Genomic DNA, 24,654 nt, shown 5'->3' on the forward strand with positions numbered 1-24,654 from the left:
CACTGACACGCTAATGCATGACTCTTCTTGGTTTTATATCGTGTTCCCCCCACAGAACTCAACACAGTTCCAATCTGCATGTGGAAAGGAGAATTTATCTGAGGTGGCTCAAGGGGAACAGTGTTCACACCTAAGTGAGGAAGTTTCCTTCTTTTCTAAACTGGCTTCGGTGTGCCAGAGAATCAGCTGGCTGTGAGCACGACTAGGAATGAGGGCTCTGCTTGCACCCCACGGATTTCAGGTTCATTGCCACCACCTACTTGGCAAAATTGGCGAGGTTCTGGATGACTTTAGCAATGAGGGTGAGCGTGCGGGAGGTCTGGTCGTCAGGGTACTCCTGCATGAGGTTGAAGAGGCTGGGGGACATGATGGCAGGGCACAGGAAGCGGAGGAAGAGAGAGGCACTGATCAGGCGTTCACTGATGTCCTGCTTGCCCCTGTTCAGGCACTGCTGCTTCCAGGATGCAAAGACCTCCTTCAGCTCACGAGGGAACACGCTGAAAGACAAGAAACCAGGAAATAAAATCAGGCTGGCAATGAGATGCAAGAAGTTGAACTGGTGATCAGTCACCTGCAATAATTATCTGTGAGAAAACATCATCAGCTCTTTTTTCCACCTCCCCTTTTTCTCTCTCTAGGCTAGGTAATGTCATTAGGCATCTATTCATAGATCCCCATTTAATCTGGTGATACTTAAGTAGTCTTTAAAGCATCCCTTGTTCACATGAGTTAAGTGAAGCCATTTCCAGACATGCTGATTTGCAAGCTGAGAACTACTTAGCCATTGCTACCCTGGAGCAGACAGGGTGGTGGAGTATTGAAGACAAACTGAACTCATCTCCATAACTGACAGTTTTACCTCGCTTGTTAAGCTCTCAATACTGTGCATGTGCTTCATTCTGAAGCAGAAAGGCCCCTCTTCTTTCACTGCTCCTCAGAAACAGAGACTAAAAGAAATCTCTGCTGACGCTTCCTCCCCGTGATTTCCTGTTCAATTCCACACACCTGAAGCGTCTAAAAGCTTTCTGTACACATCAAAACTTGCACCTTTTTATGCCAAGTTCAAGCTGGGCTGCTTTCTTCTCATTTTATTCCCTCCTTATCCAGTTACACTCAGTACGTGTTCCCTTGGCAGAGGATTTGGGCAGAAGCTCCTGTGGGTATGGTGTGTGGGTTGGGACCCTTCAACCTGGGCACAAATTCCACCTGCAGTGTGGTGGCACACGTAGGAAGGTGGAGGGGCGGAAAAGAAGGGAGGCTGGGAAGATGGATGGGTCTGTGCTCTTTCCCTGAACCACTGCTGTTCTCTCACTGTCAGGGGAGGAACAGGCACCCTCTGAGCAAACAGGGAGAAGGGGAGGGAAGATGCCTTACCAGTAGGAATTGATAATCTTGCAGAAGACCAGCTCACAGCACATTTTCAGGTTGCACTGATGATCTGCTAATTCACTCTGAGAACACCTGCTGGGATCCGCTTCACAGTTTTCATCTGACTCATACACAGCCTTGATAAACTCCCCTGGAAAAAGGGAAGAGGATGAGAAACAGGGGTAGATACAGGAAAAGCCTACTTGACACACCTTTAAATCCTGATTATGTCTTCCCCTGGCAACTGCCTGTCCTGCTGCCAGTGTCTGCAGTACAGCCTCCAGACACCAGATGTTGGGGACATGACTCCTCCCAGCCTTGTCCCAGCAGGGCACGGCCAGTGCTCTGATGCTTCAGCCTCCTGTGCCCTCACTGTCCCCAAGCACAGGTGCAAAAACAGGATGGCTTTGCTTAGCAACCCTGCAGACACTTCACTTATGGCCTAAAGAGGAGGATCTGACTTTGTATTCAAACTGTGTTATCAACCATAAAATCATCCACAGTCGCAGAAATGAAGCTCTGTGTTATTTGTCTTCATAATTTCCCCAGGAAACGCACTTGGCAATGATATTTATTTATATTATTTCTAAATATGCAATTTTTTCTAATTTTAAGAAATGTCACCTTGCTCTTGAATAAGAGTAATACCTGAGATCTAGCTAGATGCTGCTAATTTTCACAGCCTCTTATATCAGCACCTTACAGCATTTTTATAGCCTGCATCTTTCAAGCTCCCTGGCATTTCTGTCACCCTCCCCTTACGGCATCACAACAGAAGCTGCACACATACAAACCAGATGAAGTTCCCTTTGTCTGACATACTGGAATGAACTGCTCATTAATTTCCCTGTTCTATATGCAGGCACACCAAGTGGTTTTCAAACTGTTGGTGTTCACTAGGAAAAACTCTTTATTCATTGATTCAATGATTCAACGTCTTTTATCTCCTCCGATGATCTCGCTGGCTCCAAGCAAACACCAAGGCTTGTTTGTGCAAAAGGGGTTTGCTTTCAGCCTTTGTTTTCCTTAAACACCTCCCACCCCTCCCCAAATCTCAACTCAGCAGTCTTGTTGCAAGCAAAGCAGGCAGCACATTTTCTTTTTTTTTTTCCTTTTTTTTTTTTTTTTTTTTTGTGATGGGATCCAAAAAATTTCAGGCTAAAGGCACCTAGATAACCTCTTTGCAAAACTCCTGGCATCACTTTTGTTGAGCCAATTCTGTTTTAACTGCTGTTTACTGGATAGTATTTTTCTTCCTTAAACACACTTGATACTTACTCATAGTGGGCCACAAGACCCTGCCTTAATCATATATAATATGTCCTTACAGACGTGTTACAAGTCTAACACCAAGCGTGGTGCCATTAATCCTTTCACAGAACATGGCAGCTGAGCAAAATGACATTTAGAACTTGATAAAGAATTAGATGGGGATATTGTCATGAGCAGTGTTGCCCCGAGATACAGACAGGCTGGACGACCTCAGGGGGATGTTTCCATCTCCCCTGTCTATGATTTACCATCTTATCACTCAGCGCTAAATGATGTATTAGAAGTCATTAATGTTAAAATATTTTCATGCAATTACTGCACATTAAGGAGCTTGCAGTCAGATATAATGGAGTGGTCCCACAGCTGATGGCTCAGCCTGCTGGGAAGCACAGCACAAAGTACCACGCTGCTCGTTTCCCCGTACCAGGCAAGAGCCTGCAACTGCCACTTATGCTCAGTGGTTCCACCCAGGAGAGTAAGAGCACCAGAGCAGGCTCATTACGCTTCAGAAATGGCCAAACTGGATATAATCACAGACCTGACTATGCTGACCCTTGGAGCACTAATTTAGCCAGCTATCTCCTTGATGCCTTGCCAGCGTCTGGGATTGCTGAGGACAAGCGAGACTGCTGGGAAAGCAAGCTGCTTGGCTTTTTTTTTTTTTTTTTATCTTGTTTTTTTTTGAAAGGATGTGGTGTGGGACTTGGTTTTGGCCTGATCTTGTTTCCCTTGTATCAATTTCCAAAGCTTTCCTCATCCCAGAAACAGCAAGGGGATGGGTGGCTCCTTGTGCAATTGTGGATAATGAAGACTGTGCGGAGTTGGTAAAAGCTGACTGCAGGGTTTGTCTGGGAAAGAGTGTGCTACTGCTATATTTGTGTGGACAGGAATTCCCAAGGCAGTGCCTTATGACTAGAGCAGAACATTTTGATGGAAGTGGGACAATAATACAATTATCAGAATCCACCCCAGCACATAACTCTGGACATTAGGACCCTGTGGGGGAAATGGAGTAGGAGATCCCAGGTTGGCCAGGCAGTTTTAATGAGGCAGTGAATAAGGAGCACTTGGGATAAACACAGGCAGGAGGCTCCCCTGACAGGATACATCTTGATCTCCTGCCCTGGGATGCTCAGCAGCCCTGCAGCCTCACTCCCTTACCTTGTTTCTGTAAGGACTGTCTTTCAAAATCCCTTTTTTAAGCCTGTTTGTTTATCAGATGGAAACAATCACTATTGCCCACAAAGAAACTGTAGTGTTATACCTTTTCATCACACTAGAGAAAAGCTACCCAGAAAGATATAACGTGGTAACATAAGCTTTAAGAGGGACTCAGCTACATCAAATCAAGCCTGCCTTGCCTTAGGTGCTACTCCTGCAGGTACCAAAGAGGATCCTCCTCCATTTGGAGGAAGAGCATTGAGAGCAAGACAAGAGTGTATTTTGCTGTCTGGATACCAGACTTTCTTACCCAGTGCATCCTGAAGGTACTTCTGCCCTACCAACTTGAGGTACTCCTCAATAGCTTTGGTAGCAAGTGTGTTCTCCCTGAAGATCAAGACATCGTGTTCCCCACAACGATCCACCTCAGCCATCACCAAATCCGTCAAGAAGTCCTGAAGAAAAAGGTCAGATGGCAAAGGTTACTTTAACCAGACTCAGTCGTGCCAGGCTAACTGCAGAAGCCCTGAAGGAAGGATAAACAGAGGAGCCAGAGGATTACTGAAAATAATTGCTCAGCTTGGGACAAAGGGTGCAGCTGACACATGAAATAAGGGCCAAGGAAATAGCTACGGCTCCTCCTGGGTTTATTATACTTATAAAATGATACAGATCATAAATTATAAAAGGAGAAGCAAAAATCTCTAAAAGCAAAAGTTTATAGCCAAGCTTGTGTTTCAGTTTGGCTCCCGAAAAGAACCCCTCACCAGTTTGTTTATCTGTGGCTTTGTCTGCTGAAAGAAACTGTGCTATTATATTTATATTTTTATACAGATTATTCCATACAAAGTTGGACTTAAAAGTCCAGGTTTGGAAGTGAGGCACAAGTTCTTACAGTTTGGTGAAATTTAAATAAGGAGAATGGCATAATAAATTGAATTCACAGTACCACAAAAGTGGTTCAAGATCTGGGGAAAAAGAAATTATCATACTTGCTGTGGATCTATATGACTTAACTTGAACTGTATTCAATTGCCCAGGCAGGAACTATCAGCAAGCCTTGATATAGAGTATAACCTCTTGATATAAGGTCTAATTCTACAGTAATACTTATTTCCTGAAGTGATAACTTTGTGTGAGTCAAGGACATTTAGTACTCTTGGTTTTCAATCCATTATTGCTGTTTCTTTTCAACAAAATCTGAGAGAATTCTTTTCACCTGGTGCCAATTGGGAACATCCAGCTGCATCCCCATCAGCAACTGGAAATGTACCTTCTTGGGAGCTTTAGATTATGGCAGCCTGAGCCACTCAGTGCTTCCCATAAACAGAGGTTCAAATCTTCACACACCAAGAATGCAAAGTTATAACAGCTGGCACTGCAGGAATCCAGAGCCTGTTTCCCAGCAGGATTTCAATACAATCCCAGCTACCAGCTTCTCTCAGACAACGTGTTAAGGAATGAGCTCCCATCACACACTGTCACAGAGCACCAGCCTTCCCAAGACATGTCAAGGGGCAGGTGATTATGCAAACAGAAAAGGACCTTTTTGGAACAGTTAAATGAGGCTGTCCCTTGGATGTTGCTTATGGCCATCCTTCCACATCTCTGTCCCTCTGACTTGTGCTTGGTTGGGCTTAACTTGCTCTAACTGGCTTCACTGCAAGGAGCTGACTTCAGCACGGTACTGCTCACACACCCAGCCGGAGGCGGCACCCAGATAAATCAATGGCCCTTAATGCTGCTCAGAATTTCCCAGGACCTGCAGGATAACTCTCCCACAGTCCATTTGAAGGAAGCAGTGTGCACCCAGAAGTCCCAGCAACATCCTTGGGGCAGGTGGGATCACCACTAACTCGGTATAGATTCTCCAAGTGGCTGTTCAAACGCCAGCCAAATCGATGTCAGCATCGATTCGCTGACTCAGCGCTGACTCAGCGCTGGCACCCGCTGCTCATTGTATCACAGACTTATTGTATCACAGATTCTATTTGGAGAATTCTCCAGTTTACCAATCTCTTGCTTATTTATCTCTTAACCTGTATCCTGACTTCAGAAACGCAGGAAAGGTTCCTGAACATTCAAGTGTAGGCCCTAATTTTTAGAATAACGTGAAGCTCTGAACTCCTCACGCTTACGCTTTGTAGAGAGCATCTTCTGCTGTTGCCTATGGCCATGGGCTCCCCAGTTTCCACCTGAAATCACCCATCAGTAGCCAGAGTCGCTCCAACAGGAGTCACCTGTGCTTACCTTTGCTCTCCCAGTGCTCTGAAGAATGTGCACCAAGGCACACGCCATCTCCTCCTTGTTCTTGACGCTGATCACAGGCTCCAGCACGGAGCACAGCAGGGAGTAGTTGCTGGTAACATACTCCCCAAACTCTTTGTATTGCTCCATGGGCAAGATGGTGATGGTCTGGTAACGGGACTTGATCCGAATGGAAGGCCCCCCTGACTTCCCCTTGTTGGCTGTAGGTGTGCTCACTGGGTACCATTTCTCCACAAACTGGCGGCCGGTCACGCTGGCCGTGGGAATGTTGACCAGCCCTATGTAATTGTTCTTGTCCTTTTTCTTTTTCTTCTCCACGTCCTTGTAGATGTGAACTGTGATGCTCTGAACGTGTGGGAGAGTGTAGAACTCAAAGTGCTCCCCCCAGAAGATGTTGTCTGCTTTTGCTTTGCTGGTGGTGCGGGCAAAGAGAGTGTCATCAAGGCACAGCTCACAGAAGTATTTCTTCTTGGGGGTCAGGTCCTTGGCCTCAATGATCCAGAGGCGCAGCACGTTCTCAGCTCGACGGCAATTGTCCTGTGCAGAAGAAAGAGCTCAGTTCTGATCCCAAATCCCCAAAAGTTTTGTCTTCTAAAGCAGCAGCAAAGGACTGCCTTTTGTGTCCAAGGTAAGGACAGTGTCAGAATTCAGAATCAGACTGTCTGATCCAGAGAGAATAAGAATCTCTAGAAAAACTGGACACTTTCTAAAACAGAGGCAAAGGGCTGTCTTTTGTATGTCAAGGGCGGGGACTAGAACATTTTTCTTCTTCAAAAGCTGTATTTGAAATACCTTAGAAAACAAACATGCAGCACAAGAGCCCCTCATAAGCTGCTGGACTGCTGTGGCACACTGCCTTGTTTACTCTTGTGAGTAACTCCCAGAGCACTGTTTGCCTGTCCCTGGAAGGCGGGATGCCAGCTATGCAGTGACTTATCCGATTCCCCTTCTCACTTCAGCTCCAATTACTTTTATTTTTGCGAGGGTTTTTTGCTTGTTTGTTTTTTTTTTCCTCCCCAAACCGGGCCCCTACAGTAAAACACGACCCTTAGGAAGCTATTGCCCCATGCTCAGGGGCATGGCACCAGAAATCCAGGATCCCAGGGGGGCCCTGGGGCAGGGATGGGGCGTGTGTTTACTCGTTAAAGGTCTGACCTACTGCACTCCCTGGAACAGCACACGGCGGCTTCGGGCACACGGCTGAGCGGACGGCTCCCCAGACTAAATTAATTGAGGATGCATCTGTGGGAAGCCCTGGTACACCGGACTAAAATCCAATCATACCACCTCCATTCCCCCACTAATCTTATTTCCGCAGTTCCTGTTACCTTCATCGGCTGCGATATTCGGCGTATGTTTTCCATCCACCAGTCCCTCTCTGCTGCAGAGCAACAACTGAAGCATTTACTGCCCTTGGAGTAGGTTACCTGCAACGAGTAAATGACAGGCTAAGTTCAGGCAAGCCTGGGAGACATGCAATGCTCGAGTAACAAAGTAAATACGAAAAAGGCAGGTAAACAGCACAGCAGCCTGAAAGGGAGAGAGGTTAAAAGGCCCACAAAATGCAGAGAGCAAAGAAACCCTCTGAATGTATATAAAACTAAACAAACATATGAGCAGCAAAGGCTCCTCTTAAAGACTTTTAAACAAAACTTTAGTCAACCAGTTAATTTATGTTTTTTTAAACACTTGTTAATTGATCCATAGCTATTAGAGCTTGCTGTTTTTCCTGTTAAGGTCCAAAGGCAGATGACTCGGTTACCAAGAGGGTAAAGACAGGCAGAATGAACAATGCATTAATATAAGGCAAAACACACTGGCAACGATGATTTCAGTAAATAAAAAAATATTTCCAAGGGCCCACACAGGCAGCAACAGTCTAAAACAAACTGAGGGAGTTGTGCTCTGCTGCAGCCGTGACACTCACTGCCCTACACAGCTCTGCTTTCCCACAGGAGGGAACCACCTCAGTTTCTTGCACTGTTACGTGGCCTGACAAGCCTCATTTACTCTTTCCATTCATTTGTGCACACAATTACAAAGCAGTTTGAGGCTGCAGCGTCAGAGCTAAGCTGTTGCCAGTATTTTCCACCCAACTCCCCAAACCTAAGCGAGCTGCAAAGTGCTTCCAACCAGAAGAATGAGGCCGAAGCAAACAGGAACAGTTTCCTGGATACATCCCGAGGGAGCAGAGCTCGATATGCTGGTTTACTGCCAGAATTTTCCAGGCTGTAAACAGATCTTTGTTCCAGAAGTTTAGACCCATCTGACTAATCCTGCAGAAGACAGAGAGCCACCCGGCCCTGCCACGGCAGGTGACGATGGCTCAGCTGCATCCAAACACACACATGACTCCGTGTGACAATCCCTGCTGGAGCTGTGAGGGGAGGGCTGTGCTCACACACACGGCCTGTTCCCAGAGCAGAGCTCGGAGCCACGGCCTGCAGCCTCTGCTGAAACAGCAAAAGGATCTTTGGATCCTGCTCCACAGTGCAAGGGACACGTCCGTGCTTACTGAGGCTTCTCCTCTGGCAGCTGGAGAACGGGCTGAACTAATGGAAGGGGGCTCTGACTGGAAAGTCCATTTCTCAGATGCAGTAAATTTTCTGAATTTAATTTTAGGTGAATTTGGGCGTGAACACACAGCTTATGCCCATACTATTGCAGGTTCATTGCATTGCATGTATCAACCGGCCATCTGCATGCAAACCACACATGCTCAGGTATTTATCGAATTAAAGAGATTTTTCAATTAGAAGACCTGGTAATTGAAAAAGATTCCTCTCTGTTGAGTGATTGATGCCATTAGTCTCAAGGACTTTAAAATCACGTGCTGGTTCAACAGCCCCCACCCAAAACTCAGCACAGCAGCCAATCTATTTTCCAGTTCCCAAGTCCCAGAGCAGTGATCTCTGAGGGCTCAGGGAGACCAAGAGCTGCACGTCTGGAGCTCACCTCAAAGCAGAAGTCTCGTCCAAGGATGCTGCTGTGGAGTGGTTTGACATAAACTGCTTCTTCTGCTGCAAAATCCAGAGTCTCTATGGTGTTGGCGTGGTTCAGTAAAGACTCATGGGAACGGGACTCCTTCAGCTTGGGCAGCTCACGTGGTCTGCAGGACAAGAAGGAAAGGAAACATCACTTTTCTCACAATTACCAAAAGAGCTGGCAAGATCCCAGACAAAGCTGCAGCTTGTTGGTGCTTATTCAGAACAACTTCTGCAATTAGTCTGCAAACCTTATGAAAATAACATTAGGCCAGTAACCCCAGACTCCCAAAGGAATATCCAGCTACACATGCCTTGGAAGTCCATTCCCACTGACCTAGGAATTGTAGCTGCCGAGCTGTCAGTGAAAGAAAAAAAGCAAAACAAAAAGTTCAGAATTTAACTGCTGAAATTTAAAGAAAACCCATAGATAGCTTTGGACATATTACTGGAAATATTTGTTACTAGCTAGTGTAGTGGAAAAATATTGTGTATTAGCAGCAAAAAGCACAAGGACCTCTAAATCAGTAACCAGTGCAGAATGAGAGCAGATGACCTCCCACAATACACTTGATTTTTAACAAACAAAGCCTTTACACTAAAGTAAAAAAATGCAAATTCCTTCCCGCTTCATAATTTTAAAGTCTGTCACCTACATTCCTCAGGCTTCTTCCAGTTTGAACAATTTCCCATTTTCTGGATACATCCATTCTCTTTTAACTTCTCCTCACTAACGCACATGGCTTCTCCTTTTCAGTCCACTGTCCTGTAAACCCCTGAGCTCCACCAGAGCTGGCATCTCCCAAATTCACAGCACCTTTTTATCAAGGCAGCCTTCTCTTTGTCCCCACCAGTTCTTGAATATTTCTCAAAGACATATCCCTCCTTCCACCATGCTACAGCTTTTGGCAATCAACAGCAGCATTAGAAAACGTGTTCTAACACTTTCTGTTCTCTTCCAGTTTGATTTAATGCAACATTTGTGCATAGTAGGGAGCTCTGCTGTCACACAGTACTGCAAAACGTGCCCATTTATAGGTGACAGGGTTCCATCTCTGCTCCTTTTAACTCCAAACTGACACCTGGACTAGAAGCTCCTGCAGTAAAGTTATATAATGCTTGAGGCACAACTTGCATCTCAAGGTAAATGCCATGTACAGACACATCTTATTTTTCCTGAGAAAAATTCCTGTCTGGAATCCAGTCAAAGCCTTCACAGCTGACCAACAAGTAGGAAGAGCACAGAGTCCCAGCTTATCAGAAAAGGAGCTGTTTGCCTGGCAGGTCTAGATTTTGTAAAGATATTGAAATCCCTACGTTCAGTGATCCCTGAGAGTGTGTCCATAACGTAGCTGCCCATCCAGCAAGTGTGACTGAGTACAAGGAACAGATGTGAAAGGAAAGAGGCATCAGCTCTCTACATATCATGCAGAGAAAGGTGGTGCCCCTGTGTCCATCCTCAGAGTATTTCCTCTTTTTTTCCCCCTAATTTTGAAAAGTAAGTAATTTTTGTATCCTGCCTTTAAAAATCTTATAAAAAAAACCAAACTCATATTCTGCTTCCTTCGCAAAATCAAAATTCTCCTACCTGTGAGCAACTCTATAGGGAAACAAAGAGGAAAAAAATTCCAAGCATTTGAAAAAGGCTTCTTAACAAAACCTTGGGTACCACAAAGGGTACATGCAGTGCAGCAAGCAGAGCTCACCTGACTGCTCTTTTGTCCAGAATGAAACGCTGAAGGTATTCGAGCAGATTCACACGCGATAAGATTTATTACACAGTAAGGGAGAACTCTGTTCCCTTTTAATATATTGAATGACCTAAGTGCAGCCAGCAAAACCCTTTGATGGGAGGAATATTCCAAAGACACTGATTTCAGATGCAAAGCAGCAGCTTTGGTACGAGGCTGTGCTTTGTTCTAACAGGTTCCAGCAGCAGCTGAACCAACGCAAACCGAAAACCTCAGCCATGTATAATTGAGCACTCGCTGCAGCTAAGGTAGGGCAAGTCTAAAATAAACACACCACAATACACCACTTTAATGCCATCTCTGCAAAATCCTCTCTAATTTCTCCTCTCAGGAAGGCACTGCTGAGGTCACTTGGCTTCTGTCCCTGCCCCAAACTCTCAGCGATTCCAGTCCTTACGAAGCGCTTGGGTGCTGAGAGCCTGCAGCCGGCTCCTGGTTGAGGAAGGAAAGCATGGAGTGGTTGCACAGAGGGGGAAGAGGAGGGAGAGAGAAACAATAACCAAAGAAAGGAGAAAGAAAAAGAGATTTTGCAAATCTCAGTTCAGTGGAGGCTGCACTTGGAGCAAGACAAGGCAAGCAGACCTACACGAAACAATTGCACAGCCACCTAGCAGTGCATCCCCAAATCATTGCGGTGCCACATGCCACGGCCCTTCCCTGCAAACTTCCTTCTCTGGGCTACATCTCAGACAACAAATCCTGCCGGGGGAGGAAGAAAGGCACAAGACAAATCCAAGAGGAGCTCTTCCTCAAGCCTCAGGTTACGGATTTCAGAGGAACATCCTGCCAGGCAGATAGGCTGGGGCCAGGAGAGCAGCCAGTGAAGAAAGGTCTCTCCTCGGTGGCTGTGCTCCCACCGGCCCTGCACGGAGAGGCTCCCAGGAGAGGCTCCCAGGTCCATGTTGCCATGACACAGCCTCCCCTAAGGGGATTAGGGGGGGCTGGCAGCCTGGAGAAGCAGCAGGCGAGGGGAGGCCGCTCCGCAGACGTGGCAAAGGTGACCTTTCCAGAGAGGGAAGTTCCCTCCTCCTCGTCCTTTCCTATGAATTTGATGAGATCCAGTCACTAAAGCCAGAGGGGGAGAGAGCGAGTCATCTGCCAAGAAAGCCTCCAAACAGCCTCTGGGGACAGGGCAGGGGCAAGGGCAGGTACACACAGTGACTGCACTCTGTGTCTCCACATCCCATCCTGCAAGTTACACCTTGTAGTAGCATCTCTTCCGCTCCATCGCTCCTCTGACTAGTCAGCTGTGAGCAGCCGGGTTTGTTGCAGAGCAGCTGGAGCACTGGTAGTTTTGTTGACTCAGGGTCCCTGTTCGAACCATCCCTTGAAGTTACTGTATTTAAAACAGCTCAATAAACTGATTAAGTGGCTTGGAATTGGCACTGTATCTCCCACAAACATCAGAGGCAACAGTCGTAAAGCTGTTGGTTAGATGCAACCACATGCATTTACAAACACAAGTACATCCATTTGCAAGCACCACGGTATAGATTTCATCTATTGATAGATCTGCAAAACAGATCATTGACTTATGCCTAAATCAGCAGCATCCCAATCGATTTAGGCAATAATTATACAGAAGTAATAGTTCTCTGCAGCTTTAAAGCCTCATCTGATATGCTGAAGCAGTAACAAGGAAAGAAAATTGCTTGCTGGCTTCCCTTTGGCATAGATGCCACGAATTTATTTCCCAATGTCCAGCAAAGGGGCTGGATTAACAGGGTCCTTCCTATATTAGGTAGGAAGCTACTGGTAAAATGAGTATTGCTCAGTCTCTGTCAGGAGAGAGGTAATCCCAGGGAAGCAGATTACTGTAAACAGGAAGATCACACATGCAAAAGGTGGGGGAAGGGTTGTTTGTACAAATCTGTTTCTGTTAAACAGCTCCATTAACAACACAAATCCTGTTTTAAATTACATTTAACCTCCCGTGGTCAACTTTTTATCCTGCTGCTTTTTTTATCTACAACAGAGGTCATAAAGGAACTACACCGGCGTTCAGAGCAAACAGTTACCAAAGCACCAAATAATTCTTACACAGGTATTCTCCATAATTTCTTTCCAATAGGAAAAACAGGCAGACGAGGAGCACGTCAGGGAACATTTCAAACTTTTCACCTCTTTTCACATGTTTTGGGGTACTGGTCTTCAGAGTTGCATAATTTCCTTCTAAATCAGAGCCCAGACAATGCCCCAAACCACTGACCTGTGACTGATAACTGGAAAAAGAGTTCTCCAACCATCCCATCTTGCTGGCCCAGCCCCTAGCTGACCCTCTCTCCTTGCACACCGTAATTCAGTAATTTTCCATGACAGGAAGATCTCAGTTGTAAGCTAGGAACTAGGAACCTCTGGCTTTCAGTGGCCACCCATGGCACACAGCAGCCTACTAGCCAACTTCTATTATATTCCACTGTCTATAAGGCACGTAGGATAAAGGGTTAAAATACTAATTGCTCCGGTTATGAAGCTCTCCTGCTTGTTTTGACCCATTTAAAAGCCAACCTACAAGGCACAAAAGACTTCCAATTACTGAGCTTAACAGGGGGAGCACTACATTGCTTGGAAAACAAGCCTGTGGCCATCAATAATCCAAAAGATAAAAAAAAAATAACCGTTTAAAAATGAACTTTCTTTTACCAAACTGCCGTGAAAGGAAGGAACTCAGCCCAAGCACCCAACTACAGCCAAGCCTCCACCCGGCCTTGCAGGACGCTGAACGTCCGCACGCTCCGAGTAATTCCAGCGCAATCCCCGTGTGTTCAGAGAGACCTTCCCCGAGATCAGAAAGGCAAATTCAATACTTAGCCACTCTGCCAAGTCACGGGAGAGAGAGAGCCTGGGCTGTGATGCAGTGGGCTTTCCGCTGCCTTTCCCAGCTCCCAGCCCTGCCGAGCGGGACCGCACCTTCCTCAGCATCACCTGCGAGACACCTTTGCTCTGCCAGGGCTGCAGCATCAGGTTTCCCTGTCCAAGCGTTCATTTTGTAGGCACCACACCCTGCTTCGTTTTCCAACTGCCAATTAGCTGAACATCCTATTACCTGGTCAACAATTCTACAAGTCTAACCAGTTTCATTATTAAATTTTTTTTTTTTTTTTTTTTTTTTTTTCAAAAATCAGAAACTTAGGGTAACTTATTTAGCTGCAAGCTCTACTCAGGTGAGATTAGGCTTTTTCTGAGCCTACTGTCTCAGTCTTCCACTGGGATTCTGTTTTCTGCCAAGGTCCTACCCAAAGCCTCATTGTTTGAATCCTGGATTTGCAAAGCCCTTCCCTGCCTGTCCACTCTCCCTGTGGATCACAGCTTGTCTAACAGAAATTCATGCTGAATTTCACAGCGGGAGAGTTCTCCCCACTCCTCTGTCAGCTGATCTCCGCTATTAACGTTTCCAGTTGGTTTGTTGTGATGGACCAGAGATGCTCAATTGATTCACTTTCATTTCGCTGCTAAACTATAGGTGAATGCTACGTGGAGGAGCTCAGGCTTTGCACAAAAGCATCAGCCATAAAGAAATATGTTTTTATTAAGGGGTCAAGGCACACCAGCACCAAGGGGAAGGTTTGTGACAGACACTGGGATCTTGTTCAGTTTTCACTGAAAACCAAACGACTGTGTGAGGACTGAAAAACGCTTGGCTGAAAGAACTATGTCCACCAAATCAGGAGAGAGGCGTCTCTCCGGAAACAAACCACTCCTCCCCTTTCCCCATCCTCCAGCGTGCTGATAGCAACAGATATAGTGAATGAATGCAAGCTCAGAGTGACTCAAGCCCTAATAATGCATTGTGTAACACAGATTTCTATCCTGACATCTAAATCAGGGTGAAAATCCCCCACCCTTTTTCAAAAACCAGCATTAAATTAGCACGAACCCGAAAAACCCGGCAAGTTTTGCCTCTATTACTGACACTACCTGTGCTATTTTCTCACTGCAAAGACACGGGGAGGGAGGAGCGAGAACTCACCGAAAGTAGAAGAAGCTGCTGCTGGAGGAGTGGTAGCGTTTCACCATGAACCCCAGAGCCATGGTTACCTGCTGCCCTGCAACCTGCCGGGGCCCATTCCGAGCCAGCGCACGGCGGATCCTGCGCTCCACACGGAGCCCACGCCGCGACTATCCCGTAATGCCATGAAATGACTTTCAGCAAAGCAGGAGGATTCCCACGTGGCACTAAATCCCAACAGGGCAAAACCCTCCCAGCTGTCTGCAGGGCTTTACTGCAGTCACCGAGACCATATGCAGCCAGTCCCCAATCGTCTTTGCTCCCTCACAGTAAACAAAACTGTTGGTCCTCTTGGAAATACTCTCAAATTCCTGCCCACAAACTGAAAATATTAATTTGGTCTCTCCTTTCAAATGTAATTTTCATTAAGTCTTTTCTCGTGCCTTTTTTACATGTTTTATATATTAATGATACTCATTAATACGTAACAAGCTCATTAATATGTCACAAATTAATAATGACAAACATTAAAGACGAACATGCGAGCTGCAAAGCTCAAAGGATGCAGTAGGAAACAGGCTGGAAAAGCTGTGGAAGATGCTGCGGTGACACGGTGCCAGGTCACCTCACGGAGAGAGCTCCTGGCAACCTGGTGAGTTGCTGTGCTGGCCACACACCTGAAGAGCCTCATCCACACCTGTCACAACCCAGCAGAGCCTGAGCTTTTCCATATTAGTGCCTTGTAAAGACAAGATACACGTTTTCAAGTGCAACAGACCACCCAGCAAACAACCTGAACCCGAGTAACAGAAGGGATGTGAATTCCAGATCGCGAGGCTGTGGATTTCTACAGGACACCTGGATGCCGATCCACGTTTCTGGAGGGGCACCACAGCTCTCTCCACTCCCCCATCCACTAACCCAGACACACTGAAACAGAGTTAAAAGCCAGAAAACAGAGGTTGGCCAGTTGCTTTCTGCTGAAACAGAAAATCTGATTATGAAAAATCAGCAACTCGTCTCCATCAATGCTCCCTACAGCATTCCTGGCTCCTTCCTATTTTGAATCAACTCTGAACAGACAGCATCCATCCTCTGCTCCCATTCAGCACGCCATGCAGTGTTACAGTATCCCAAATCTTGAGGTACACCAAGATAAATAATCTTCCTTACTCCAGAATTTTAGATATATTTATCTACAAACATCTCCACTTTCTTAGCAGGACCCAAAGATCTCAAAAGCATGAGAAAGCAATATGACAGTAGCCTCTATTTCCTTCTAAGCCTTGCAGGGTTTTAATTTATAAAGCTGTATAATACTTTCTTTGAAGGCAGGGTTCTTGTATTTGTCAGAACAGGAAAAGAGAAATACTATCAGTCAACCTGGCCCTAAAAACCTGTGTAACACCATGACATCACCTAGAACCACCTGCTTAAAATGGGAAAGGGCTGACTCACCAGGGTAGGACAGGAAAGTTTTTGCTGCAACAGATCAGGACTCATACAGAACACAGGGAGAACAGAAGGTAAGAGAGTGGCAACTCCTCCTCACAAATTTAGAGTCAGCTGCTATGTTCAATAATGCCACCATGTGACAAAGCACCTGGATTTTATGCTTTGCAGGCCATCAGAGAAAATCCACGTTTCATTCAAGTCTATTTGATAATTTGTACCAACACCTGCAGGGAGTAGAAGGGGACAGGGAGTAGATCTATTTTTAAAGAGACTTTGCTGCGTGTAACATCATGCCTTAAACCAAAGTTGTAGGAATTAATTACAGCTACATTTGTTGGCTTTCCCAGAATGACAGCACTTCCTTGACAGTGCAGAAGCAAGTATCCAGTATAAGTACCAACTTCAGGAAGGACAACCAGATTATTTATGGTATATTTATTACAAAAATTCAAGCACAGCTGGTTACAAACAATGGTAAAAATAACAGGTACACGTTGCAACACCCTGAAAATAAAGATTTATAAGAAAACTTGACTCAAAGCAGACTGGGTGGACATTACCATGACTACAGGAACAAGGCCATCCACATGGGCAGTCACAGCTGGGAAGCAGCAGGGTTTGCTGTAACTCCTGACGTTAACAGACCTCCAACAACCCCAGCCTTGCTATCTCCCTGATGTTATGGTGCTGCCTTTCAGATGGAGAAGACAGCACCATTGATTGAAGCAGCACAGCATGACAGATACAACTAATGAATTCAACTCTGCTAAAGGAGAAGGGAAAAGGCACTAAACAATGTAAAAATCACAGAAGCCTGGCGTGGCCTCAAGTACAGGGCAACCTGTTTTTCACTCAGTCTAGTTCTCCTGCTGGGCTACTGTGGAATGTAACACAGAGTAATGGTTAATAAAAACAATCAAGAAACTTTACAAGTAGTTAGGAAACACCATGTGTAAGAGCTTTTGCTTGCCTCATATACAATCCATTCCCAGTCTGAATCGCCAGCCAAAAACTAAACAAGGATATACCAAATGAAGCACTAAAAGGGTCAGAAATTACTGAGTCTTCCAGTTTTCTGAAAAACAGACCGTCTGTTCATCGTAGTAACGCTGCAATAATTAAAATACCAGCACTGCAATCATTAGCAAGGATCCTTGGTGTGCCTGAACTGCACTGTGCATCTCGGGGCTCTGCCAGCGCTGGTGGAACCGACCTGCTCACACAACACAATTCCTCATCTCAGCCACAGCACTACCTGCAGGCAAGCACTGCCTGCAGCAAGGCAAATTTCTGTAAAGCTGATCAATCCCATGGCTTTGTATCCTGGAATTGGAAGTCTGCAGCTTATTTGAGACGGATGCAGCAAAAGGTATTGGAGTCCATCTGCTTAACCCGAACTTACTGACAGTTGTTCAGAGCAGTAAAGTTTGCAGTCCTGCATCAGCAGTACATTGTACACTAAACTTGTAACTTGTATCAGCCCACAAACCACCCATCTGCCAGCTGCACAATAAATCCCTTCCTTGCTCTCCTCCTGGGAGTGCTCACACGTGCTGTGTGAGGCACTGAACCTTACCTGTCCTCGGAATTGTTGGGAGATGGGAGACGGAAACTTATGTTCCTGTCCAACTTGGACTGGCTCTTTGTCCTCTTGATGGATCCTTTCAGGCGTTTACTGAAGAAGCCCTAAAATGAGAAGTTGCAGAAGTGAGGCAGGGAAACTGATGCCGGTAATAAATCAATCACTGCACTGCCTCCGAGTCCAAAGGCAGCGGCGATTCCCGGCGATGCCCATTACAGAACAGCCTGCTCTGGGATCCCTCTGAGCAGCAAGAAAGGCAGAGCAGGATTGTCAGTGACAGTTCCAGGATGTGAGAGCTTCCAATTGCAATAATTAGCACTGCTCACATTACGAGGGCACTTCAATGAATTCCGGCTATTATACAAGAGAAACCCCACGATTATAACTCAATAAGGAGTATTCTTCTTTATATTTGTTCCTACTTCCCCTTTACATGCCATGTTTTTAATTCCTGGTGAGCTTAAGAGTACAGATGTCTTTTACTATGAGCTTCTACTGTGCCCGCAATTGCACTTAGGTTTTCCTTTTTAATTTAGACATAGCACGTTAAATCTTACAGTAATTTGAAGTTTCAATAGTCTCACTTGCCAGAATTGAAAATTTCAAGATTTCACACACCAGTGACTTCAGATATCAATTATGATATTGGTATCAAGGAAAGCTCAATTCAGAAATCTACTTAGGATCTAAAAATAAACTAAATCTTCAAGAAATCTGTCTTCAAAATACAGCTGTTCACCGAACAATTGCAGCCCAAAGCCATGTCAGTTGGAGGGAGCCTCTGGGGATCATCTCCTGCTCATTGGGGGTGTACTGCCAACACTAGGTCAGACTAACTCTGACTCGGTCTAGCTAAGTCTGGAAAACCTCTGGAGATGAAGGGAACAAAGGAAGGGCAGTCTGCTTTCTGTATCTGAAGGCAGGCCTGCATTTTTAAGGCTGCCCTTCAACCTCTGGGGCTTGCCAGCCAGCAGGCTCCTCAGGGGTGAAAGCTGCTATCTTCTCCTGATACAGTGGAAAAGAAAAGGCCTCATATCTAAATATGGGAAAAAAACCCAAGAACCCACCCCACAAATGTACACAGCATGCTGGGGGAAAAGGTACTGTCAAAAGGGATGAAGCATTTTCAGCTGTGTGTGCCACTCAAACTCTGCCCATGATCTTGCACTTTCCTTAGTCCTGGTATTGAAAAAGTGCCTTTGAAAAACCCCTGTAATCAATAGATGCTTTTGGGCTTCTCTTGGGGCCACTGCTGGAATTCAAGTAGAGGATGCACAGCGCTTTCAAAGGCACTTTCATATATTCTGACCTCTCAGCATAAAAGGTAACAAACCCAGCCACAGGGATTCAGACCTGGTGGACCCTGGCTTCAGTCCAGCACCTCTCAAATTGCAAACATGAAATAATATGTTTTTCTCCCCTTAAGGGCAAATAAGACAAAGCTGACACAATTCAGTAGGGGTCCAAAAGTATTTATATCAAATCATTCCAAATCCCGCTCTGAGAAGGACGGTGAATATTCATTTTTGTGTGCATGTACGATTTTAAATTGGCACTGCTTTAACATTGCTGAAACATGTTCTGGGTTTAACTGAACATAATCTACTCCCCAATGAAACAAACATGCTGTCTGGCGTTGAACAGGGCTATCTAGAGCTGACAGTACAAAAAAAAAAAATAGGGTACAAAACATATTTAAAGATAAAAGTTATTCAAACAAAGGGTGTTCTTACTGGTCATCCTTCAAAGGCTTGAAAACATTTGCAATATTTGCTCTGTGCACCTCGCTGGCAGCTCATGCAGGGCCAGTGCTTACAGATGGACAACCTGGGAGCAGCATGAAAAATTCACACGTGCCAGAACTGAGCAGAGTTTTTCCGACTTCCATTTGCCAAAGGAAATGCTTTTAAATACTGAATGCAGATATCAAAAAGGATGCAGTGATGAAAAATAAACTCCTATCTGCAACAATACCAACTAACTGGAAGTTTTATTTCCTCATGCTACTGTAGAGAAGAAATCCCTGCCAAGGGTTATAATGCAGCTTGTATCATTACAAAGAAAAAAACCACCATTATTGCTTTTCTTATTGTCTAGGTATTTCGTTTAAATACTTATTTCAACACAAAACAGACTCCTGTGTGGTTCTTATACCTAAACAGAATGAAGTCTCTCAGCTTTCAGAATCATCATGGAATTTCTTTTAAAACAGTGGGAATTTTACTGCTTAAGCAAACACTCCCAGACAAAAATACGTAATTTTATTACTCAAACTGCCAGAAGTGATGAGACGATGTTCTCAGTAAAAAAAGTACAAAATATTTGGTTGGGTAAATCAACTAGGATGCAATTTGAGGAGATCAGTACCATGCAAACACAGTGTTTCAAGAGGAGACCAGTGAGAGAAGAACTGTACAAGAACTGTGCCTTAATCCCCTGAGAGACAGATTTGAGGGTCACGCGTAGTGGGACGAAGTTCCATACAAATTCCCCTCAGAACCACAGGAGGTTTAGGGGAGCAGGGATGGAAAAGAGAGACGGGGAGAGCAAGCAGTGGAACACGAGCACACACAGTCTGTGGAACAGGCTCAGGGCAGGTTCGTCATCTCGCCCAAAAGCATCAAGCACTGGGGTGAGAAATCCCAATGATAGAACATCTAAAAATAATTCAATCCCACTGAGAATTCTATTTGGAAGTTAAGCAACTTGACTGTCAGTCTGCCAAGAATCTCCACAGGAGATGGGATAATCCACCAGGCTGTTGGAACTTCCCTCCATAGCTGCACGGGGAAAGCACAGAAACTCTGACCCCCAAGTATTTGCAACCCAGAGGAGGTGGTTGCTGAGGGCAGCTTTGGCTTTGGGAAATGCTCACTCCAAAGATGACTGACAAACAACTGTCTGTTTGTCCTTAACCTCAGAGCAGCACATGAACTGTCCAACAAATTCAGACAGAGCCCCAGCAGGAGCTACTCAACTCCTTGGCTGCTGCTCCCCACAGACACGACGATTCCTCACTCTGGGGAGAACAGCCCATGAAAAATAAATAATGATTGTCTTGGTTGTTTTGAAAGGGAAAGGTTAATTCAGCCATGAACAAATAAAACTGTATGTAACCATAACACAAATTATCCATCGATACAGAGCAGTGGCATTACTGGAAGTTCCAAAGCACTAAAACCAGGGTAAAATGGGTGATAAAAAGGTTCATCTCAGACTCAGTGCTGTTACCTATGTTGGCTTTTTCTGAGGACAAACACGTTGCCTTTGGGAGCCCTGCAACGCATCTTGAACATCTTTAATTCTCAATGAGGAGCACCAATGCATTATTAATAACACCAGGTGGGTAACTTCATTTACAGAGTGATGAGACTTATTCTCTCTGAGGGGAAGGGCTGGATGGGTACAAAGACAACCCTCAAGTGACTAGAGATGACAGCAGAACTGCCTCCCCGCTGCTGTGTGTGGTGAGGACATGAAGCATTTTATTTCTCAAGTTGCTCACAAGCAGCTATCAAGAAAAAAAAAAAATAATGTCATAGCCAAGTGAAAATGCTCTCCTGTGCCAGCAACATTGTAAAGCTATGGGAGGCAAAGAAGCAGGGGAAGATAGCCAGGTTGTAAAATGGAAAGATAAAACTGGCAGGATATTCTAGGAATGAGCAGCAAACATGGAGAAGTTACCAATTCCCTACAAAACAACACCACAAGGCCAATCTAACTAGCAAGGAGGTGGAGAAGTTTGCTTACGAGCCCAATAACACTTAGTATTAAAATATTAGCAGCAACTGCCTTCAAAAAGTCTCTCAGCCACTCATACGGTAGAAAAGCAGAGGAAAACAACTCTAGGTACACCTTGGAGGCAATATACAGAGCAAGACAGTGACTTACACAGTCACATTCCACCATCAACCCACCCAAAAAACCTGGCACTATGTCACTGAAGAGGTGGTTTGTGCACAGGCAGAAAACAATAAAAAACATGTCTGAATGTACAAACAAAGGATAAAGCCCAATAAAAGTAAAGTGCTGTTATGTAAATCTGCCATAGCTCTCACACTAATGCATCACTCTTCTGATTTTCTCATCTCAGCAAGAAAACTAGAACAAAACAGAACTCCAGAAGTATAAACTGATTAAAGGCAGACAAGAGGGGGATTTACAAATGATATGTTTTAAAGACCAACTATTTATTTTAGGAACAAAAAAGCAAGAAGGGATTAGGGATGTATAAAACAAATAGAATGGAAATTACCAAAGCTCCTCATGCACCCTGTTACATCAGAAAACCAAGGGGCAATTTCACATGAGAGGCAGCCACGTTTCACTGATTGTCAGGAAACCTTTCCTAATGCTGTCTATAAATGAGCCCATCCAATTCTCCACCACAAGATATTATACAGACAAATTTTTTCATCAAGATTAAAAAAGGATTATGTGTTTATATAAGGAAGAATAACATATGTAGCTGCATTAGTCAGGTTTAAAAATAACAAGAGTGAGCAATAATCATGCTTCAGGACACAAGCTGATCAACAGCAAGGATCAGGAAAGATATTTTTCCCCTGATGGGACAGCACTGCAGATTTGGCCGGATAACAATTTCAACTTTCCAATGAAAAACGGTCTACAGCCACAGGAGGGATGCAGGATAGGATGAACAAGTTTAGGAACAGAGTAATAAGAAACCCAAGGAAATGCAGAGGATACTGTAACAGGGATACATTGATAATACACCTGTTAATAAAATGCATTATAAGATTGCTTGCATTCTGTGTGATATGCAGTCAAAAGTACTAAAGGAATCAAATTTCCAAGTCACTGGCAATTCAGTTGGAAAATTCATGAAGAAGCAAGAACTACCTGATAGCCAGGGAGGGCCACATCAGCTTTTCAGATCCCAGTTCAGCAAGGTGTTTAGCATGGACACAGCTGGGAGCAGAGCCTGGCTGCCCTTGTGGGACCTGCCCACAACAGGCCACAGCTTAAGGAAAGAGCATCCTTAAAAGCCCCCATCCAGGAATTAGGGAGTATAGGTCAGAAGTCTGGCTGAAGAACAACAAAGCAACGGTGATAAGACAACATACATGGTAAGAAGCAGGTCACCTGAGCCTGTCAGGAAGGATAGGCAATGATTTCCTGACCCTGGTTCCTTAGTCCCCTGGCATGCAGCCAGTAAGCAGCCCAACACTTCAGAACACTTTCTGATAACACAGCACACATGCTAATTACAAAAATTAATGGAAATGAGCTTTGTGAAAGCTCGTAACACAAACCTGAGAACTGGCTGCAGGAGTATCTAAAAAGAGTAATTACAACAAGTGATAAGGTATCAAGGTAGAAGAAAAGGGTCCAATGGGATGTGGTGGGGATAGTGGCACTACTGCTTCTGCTTAACATCCTTGTTAATCATCTGGAAGAAAAGTTAAACAGCACATTAATTACACTGAGCTGTATTAAATTAGGAGGTGAAGTGAGGGCCAGGGAGGACAGAGAAATGACACAAAGGGTTGGGAGCAATTAGAAACTGGTAACACGCATTCCTGTGAACTTCAGTTCCAGAACTTGGAGAATCAATCGAAGGGAATTAAAAGCACAAGAGCAAGAAAAGTGATAAAAAGACCAGAAGGACTAATTTGCAGAGGATGCATTAATTAAACTTTGCATAACTTGACTGTTACGGAGATGAAGAATAGACTGAGTCGGTACATATTTAAATACTACTAACCCAAGGACAGCTGGAATGTGAGCAGTGTTTAAAGCTATGTACGTTCACAGTTCCCTACATTAACCAAGGAATAAAAGGAATTGGATAAAGCCAGATTTAAACCAAACATGAGAATAATGTTCCTGCTGCTGAGGTCCACCAGACAGTGTCACAGCCTGGATATCTCCATCACTGACTCAACACTAAACTTTGATGTAATGAACAAATCTGCTTTGGCAGCAAGACAGTGTGAGGGTTATAAATCCTATGAACAGCACTGTTCCAGAGTGAAGATATGGATGAGAGCTTAGTGAGCACCCTGGAGAAAGTCAGTCACCCATTTGTGCCTTCTGACACAAAATTCACAGAACAGCCACCACATCTAAGCCATCACATCACAGGCAAGTGATAAAAAATTAGACCAGATTCAAACAAAAGTGTCACAGCAAGAAAAGCTGGAAAATGGAAGGAAAAATGTTCATCTCTCTTAAGGGGACATATTTGAGCACAGCCAGCTTTTCAGGGAGGATGCCATGCTGCCTCACAAAATCCAAATCAACAATTCCATCTCTGCACTGGTGCTGATGCAGAATTAAAAACATGTACTTGTATGCCATGGGGTCACACAGCCAGCACAGCTCAGACTTGTCCTGTCCTGGCAGCGCAGCAGGAGCAGAGCAGAGCTCTGGAGGAGCAACAATCTTGCTGACTGCATAAAAGATGAGGCTGGGCAGCCACGAGATCTCATCAAGCTTTGACCTTCACTTGGGCTGGCTGCATTGTCTTCTGTTCCATTTAGCTGTACTCTTAAAGAGCAGAGAGGCAGACAGCATTTCTATAGATCCAATTATACCCTCGACCAGAAACAGACCAAGGAAGGTGATCTGCAAATATCCTCCACCAGGGTTCCTATAAAAATCATTTTATTTACTTCAAAGATTGCGTTTGGCTTTCCTGTCTCATTTGCACTTGTTTCTTTGCCTCTCTCTCATCTTTTTTTTTCCTCCTATTAGCCAGCAGACATGGATGAATCATATATTATTTGTGATAACAACCCTACCCCAAAGAAGCCAAAACCGGGGAGCGCAATGTGAGTCTGAAGAGCGGTTCAGCAATTCCTCTCCATCCTGCCACTGCAGGAGGTTTGAAGATGTGGA

General features: G+C 44.9%; 1 protein-coding gene across 9 annotated transcripts in view; it reads right to left on the minus strand.

Annotated features, from left to right (window-relative positions):
- Positions 1 to 24,654, minus strand: part of RASAL2 (RAS protein activator like 2) — a 190,608-nt gene that overhangs the window by 19,842 nt on the left and 146,112 nt on the right. For all 9 annotated transcript variants that reach the window (XM_032696295.1, XM_032696294.1, XM_032696293.1 and 6 more), the window contains 7 exons: positions 17,785 to 17,894; positions 9,025 to 9,178; positions 7,398 to 7,496; positions 6,052 to 6,606; positions 4,112 to 4,256; positions 1,375 to 1,519; positions 261 to 497 (listed from right to left, as the gene is read on the minus strand). In XM_032696295.1, coding sequence (XP_032552186.1) covers positions 261 to 497; positions 1,375 to 1,519; positions 4,112 to 4,256; positions 6,052 to 6,606; positions 7,398 to 7,496; positions 9,025 to 9,178; positions 17,785 to 17,894 — 1,445 coding nt within the window. The remainder of the gene's footprint in view (positions 1 to 260; positions 498 to 1,374; positions 1,520 to 4,111; positions 4,257 to 6,051; positions 6,607 to 7,397; positions 7,497 to 9,024; positions 9,179 to 17,784; positions 17,895 to 24,654) is intronic.

The sequence above is a fragment of the Chiroxiphia lanceolata genome, chromosome 9, assembly GCF_009829145.1.
Source record: "Chiroxiphia lanceolata isolate bChiLan1 chromosome 9, bChiLan1.pri, whole genome shotgun sequence".
NCBI lineage: Eukaryota > Metazoa > Chordata > Aves > Passeriformes > Pipridae > Chiroxiphia > Chiroxiphia lanceolata.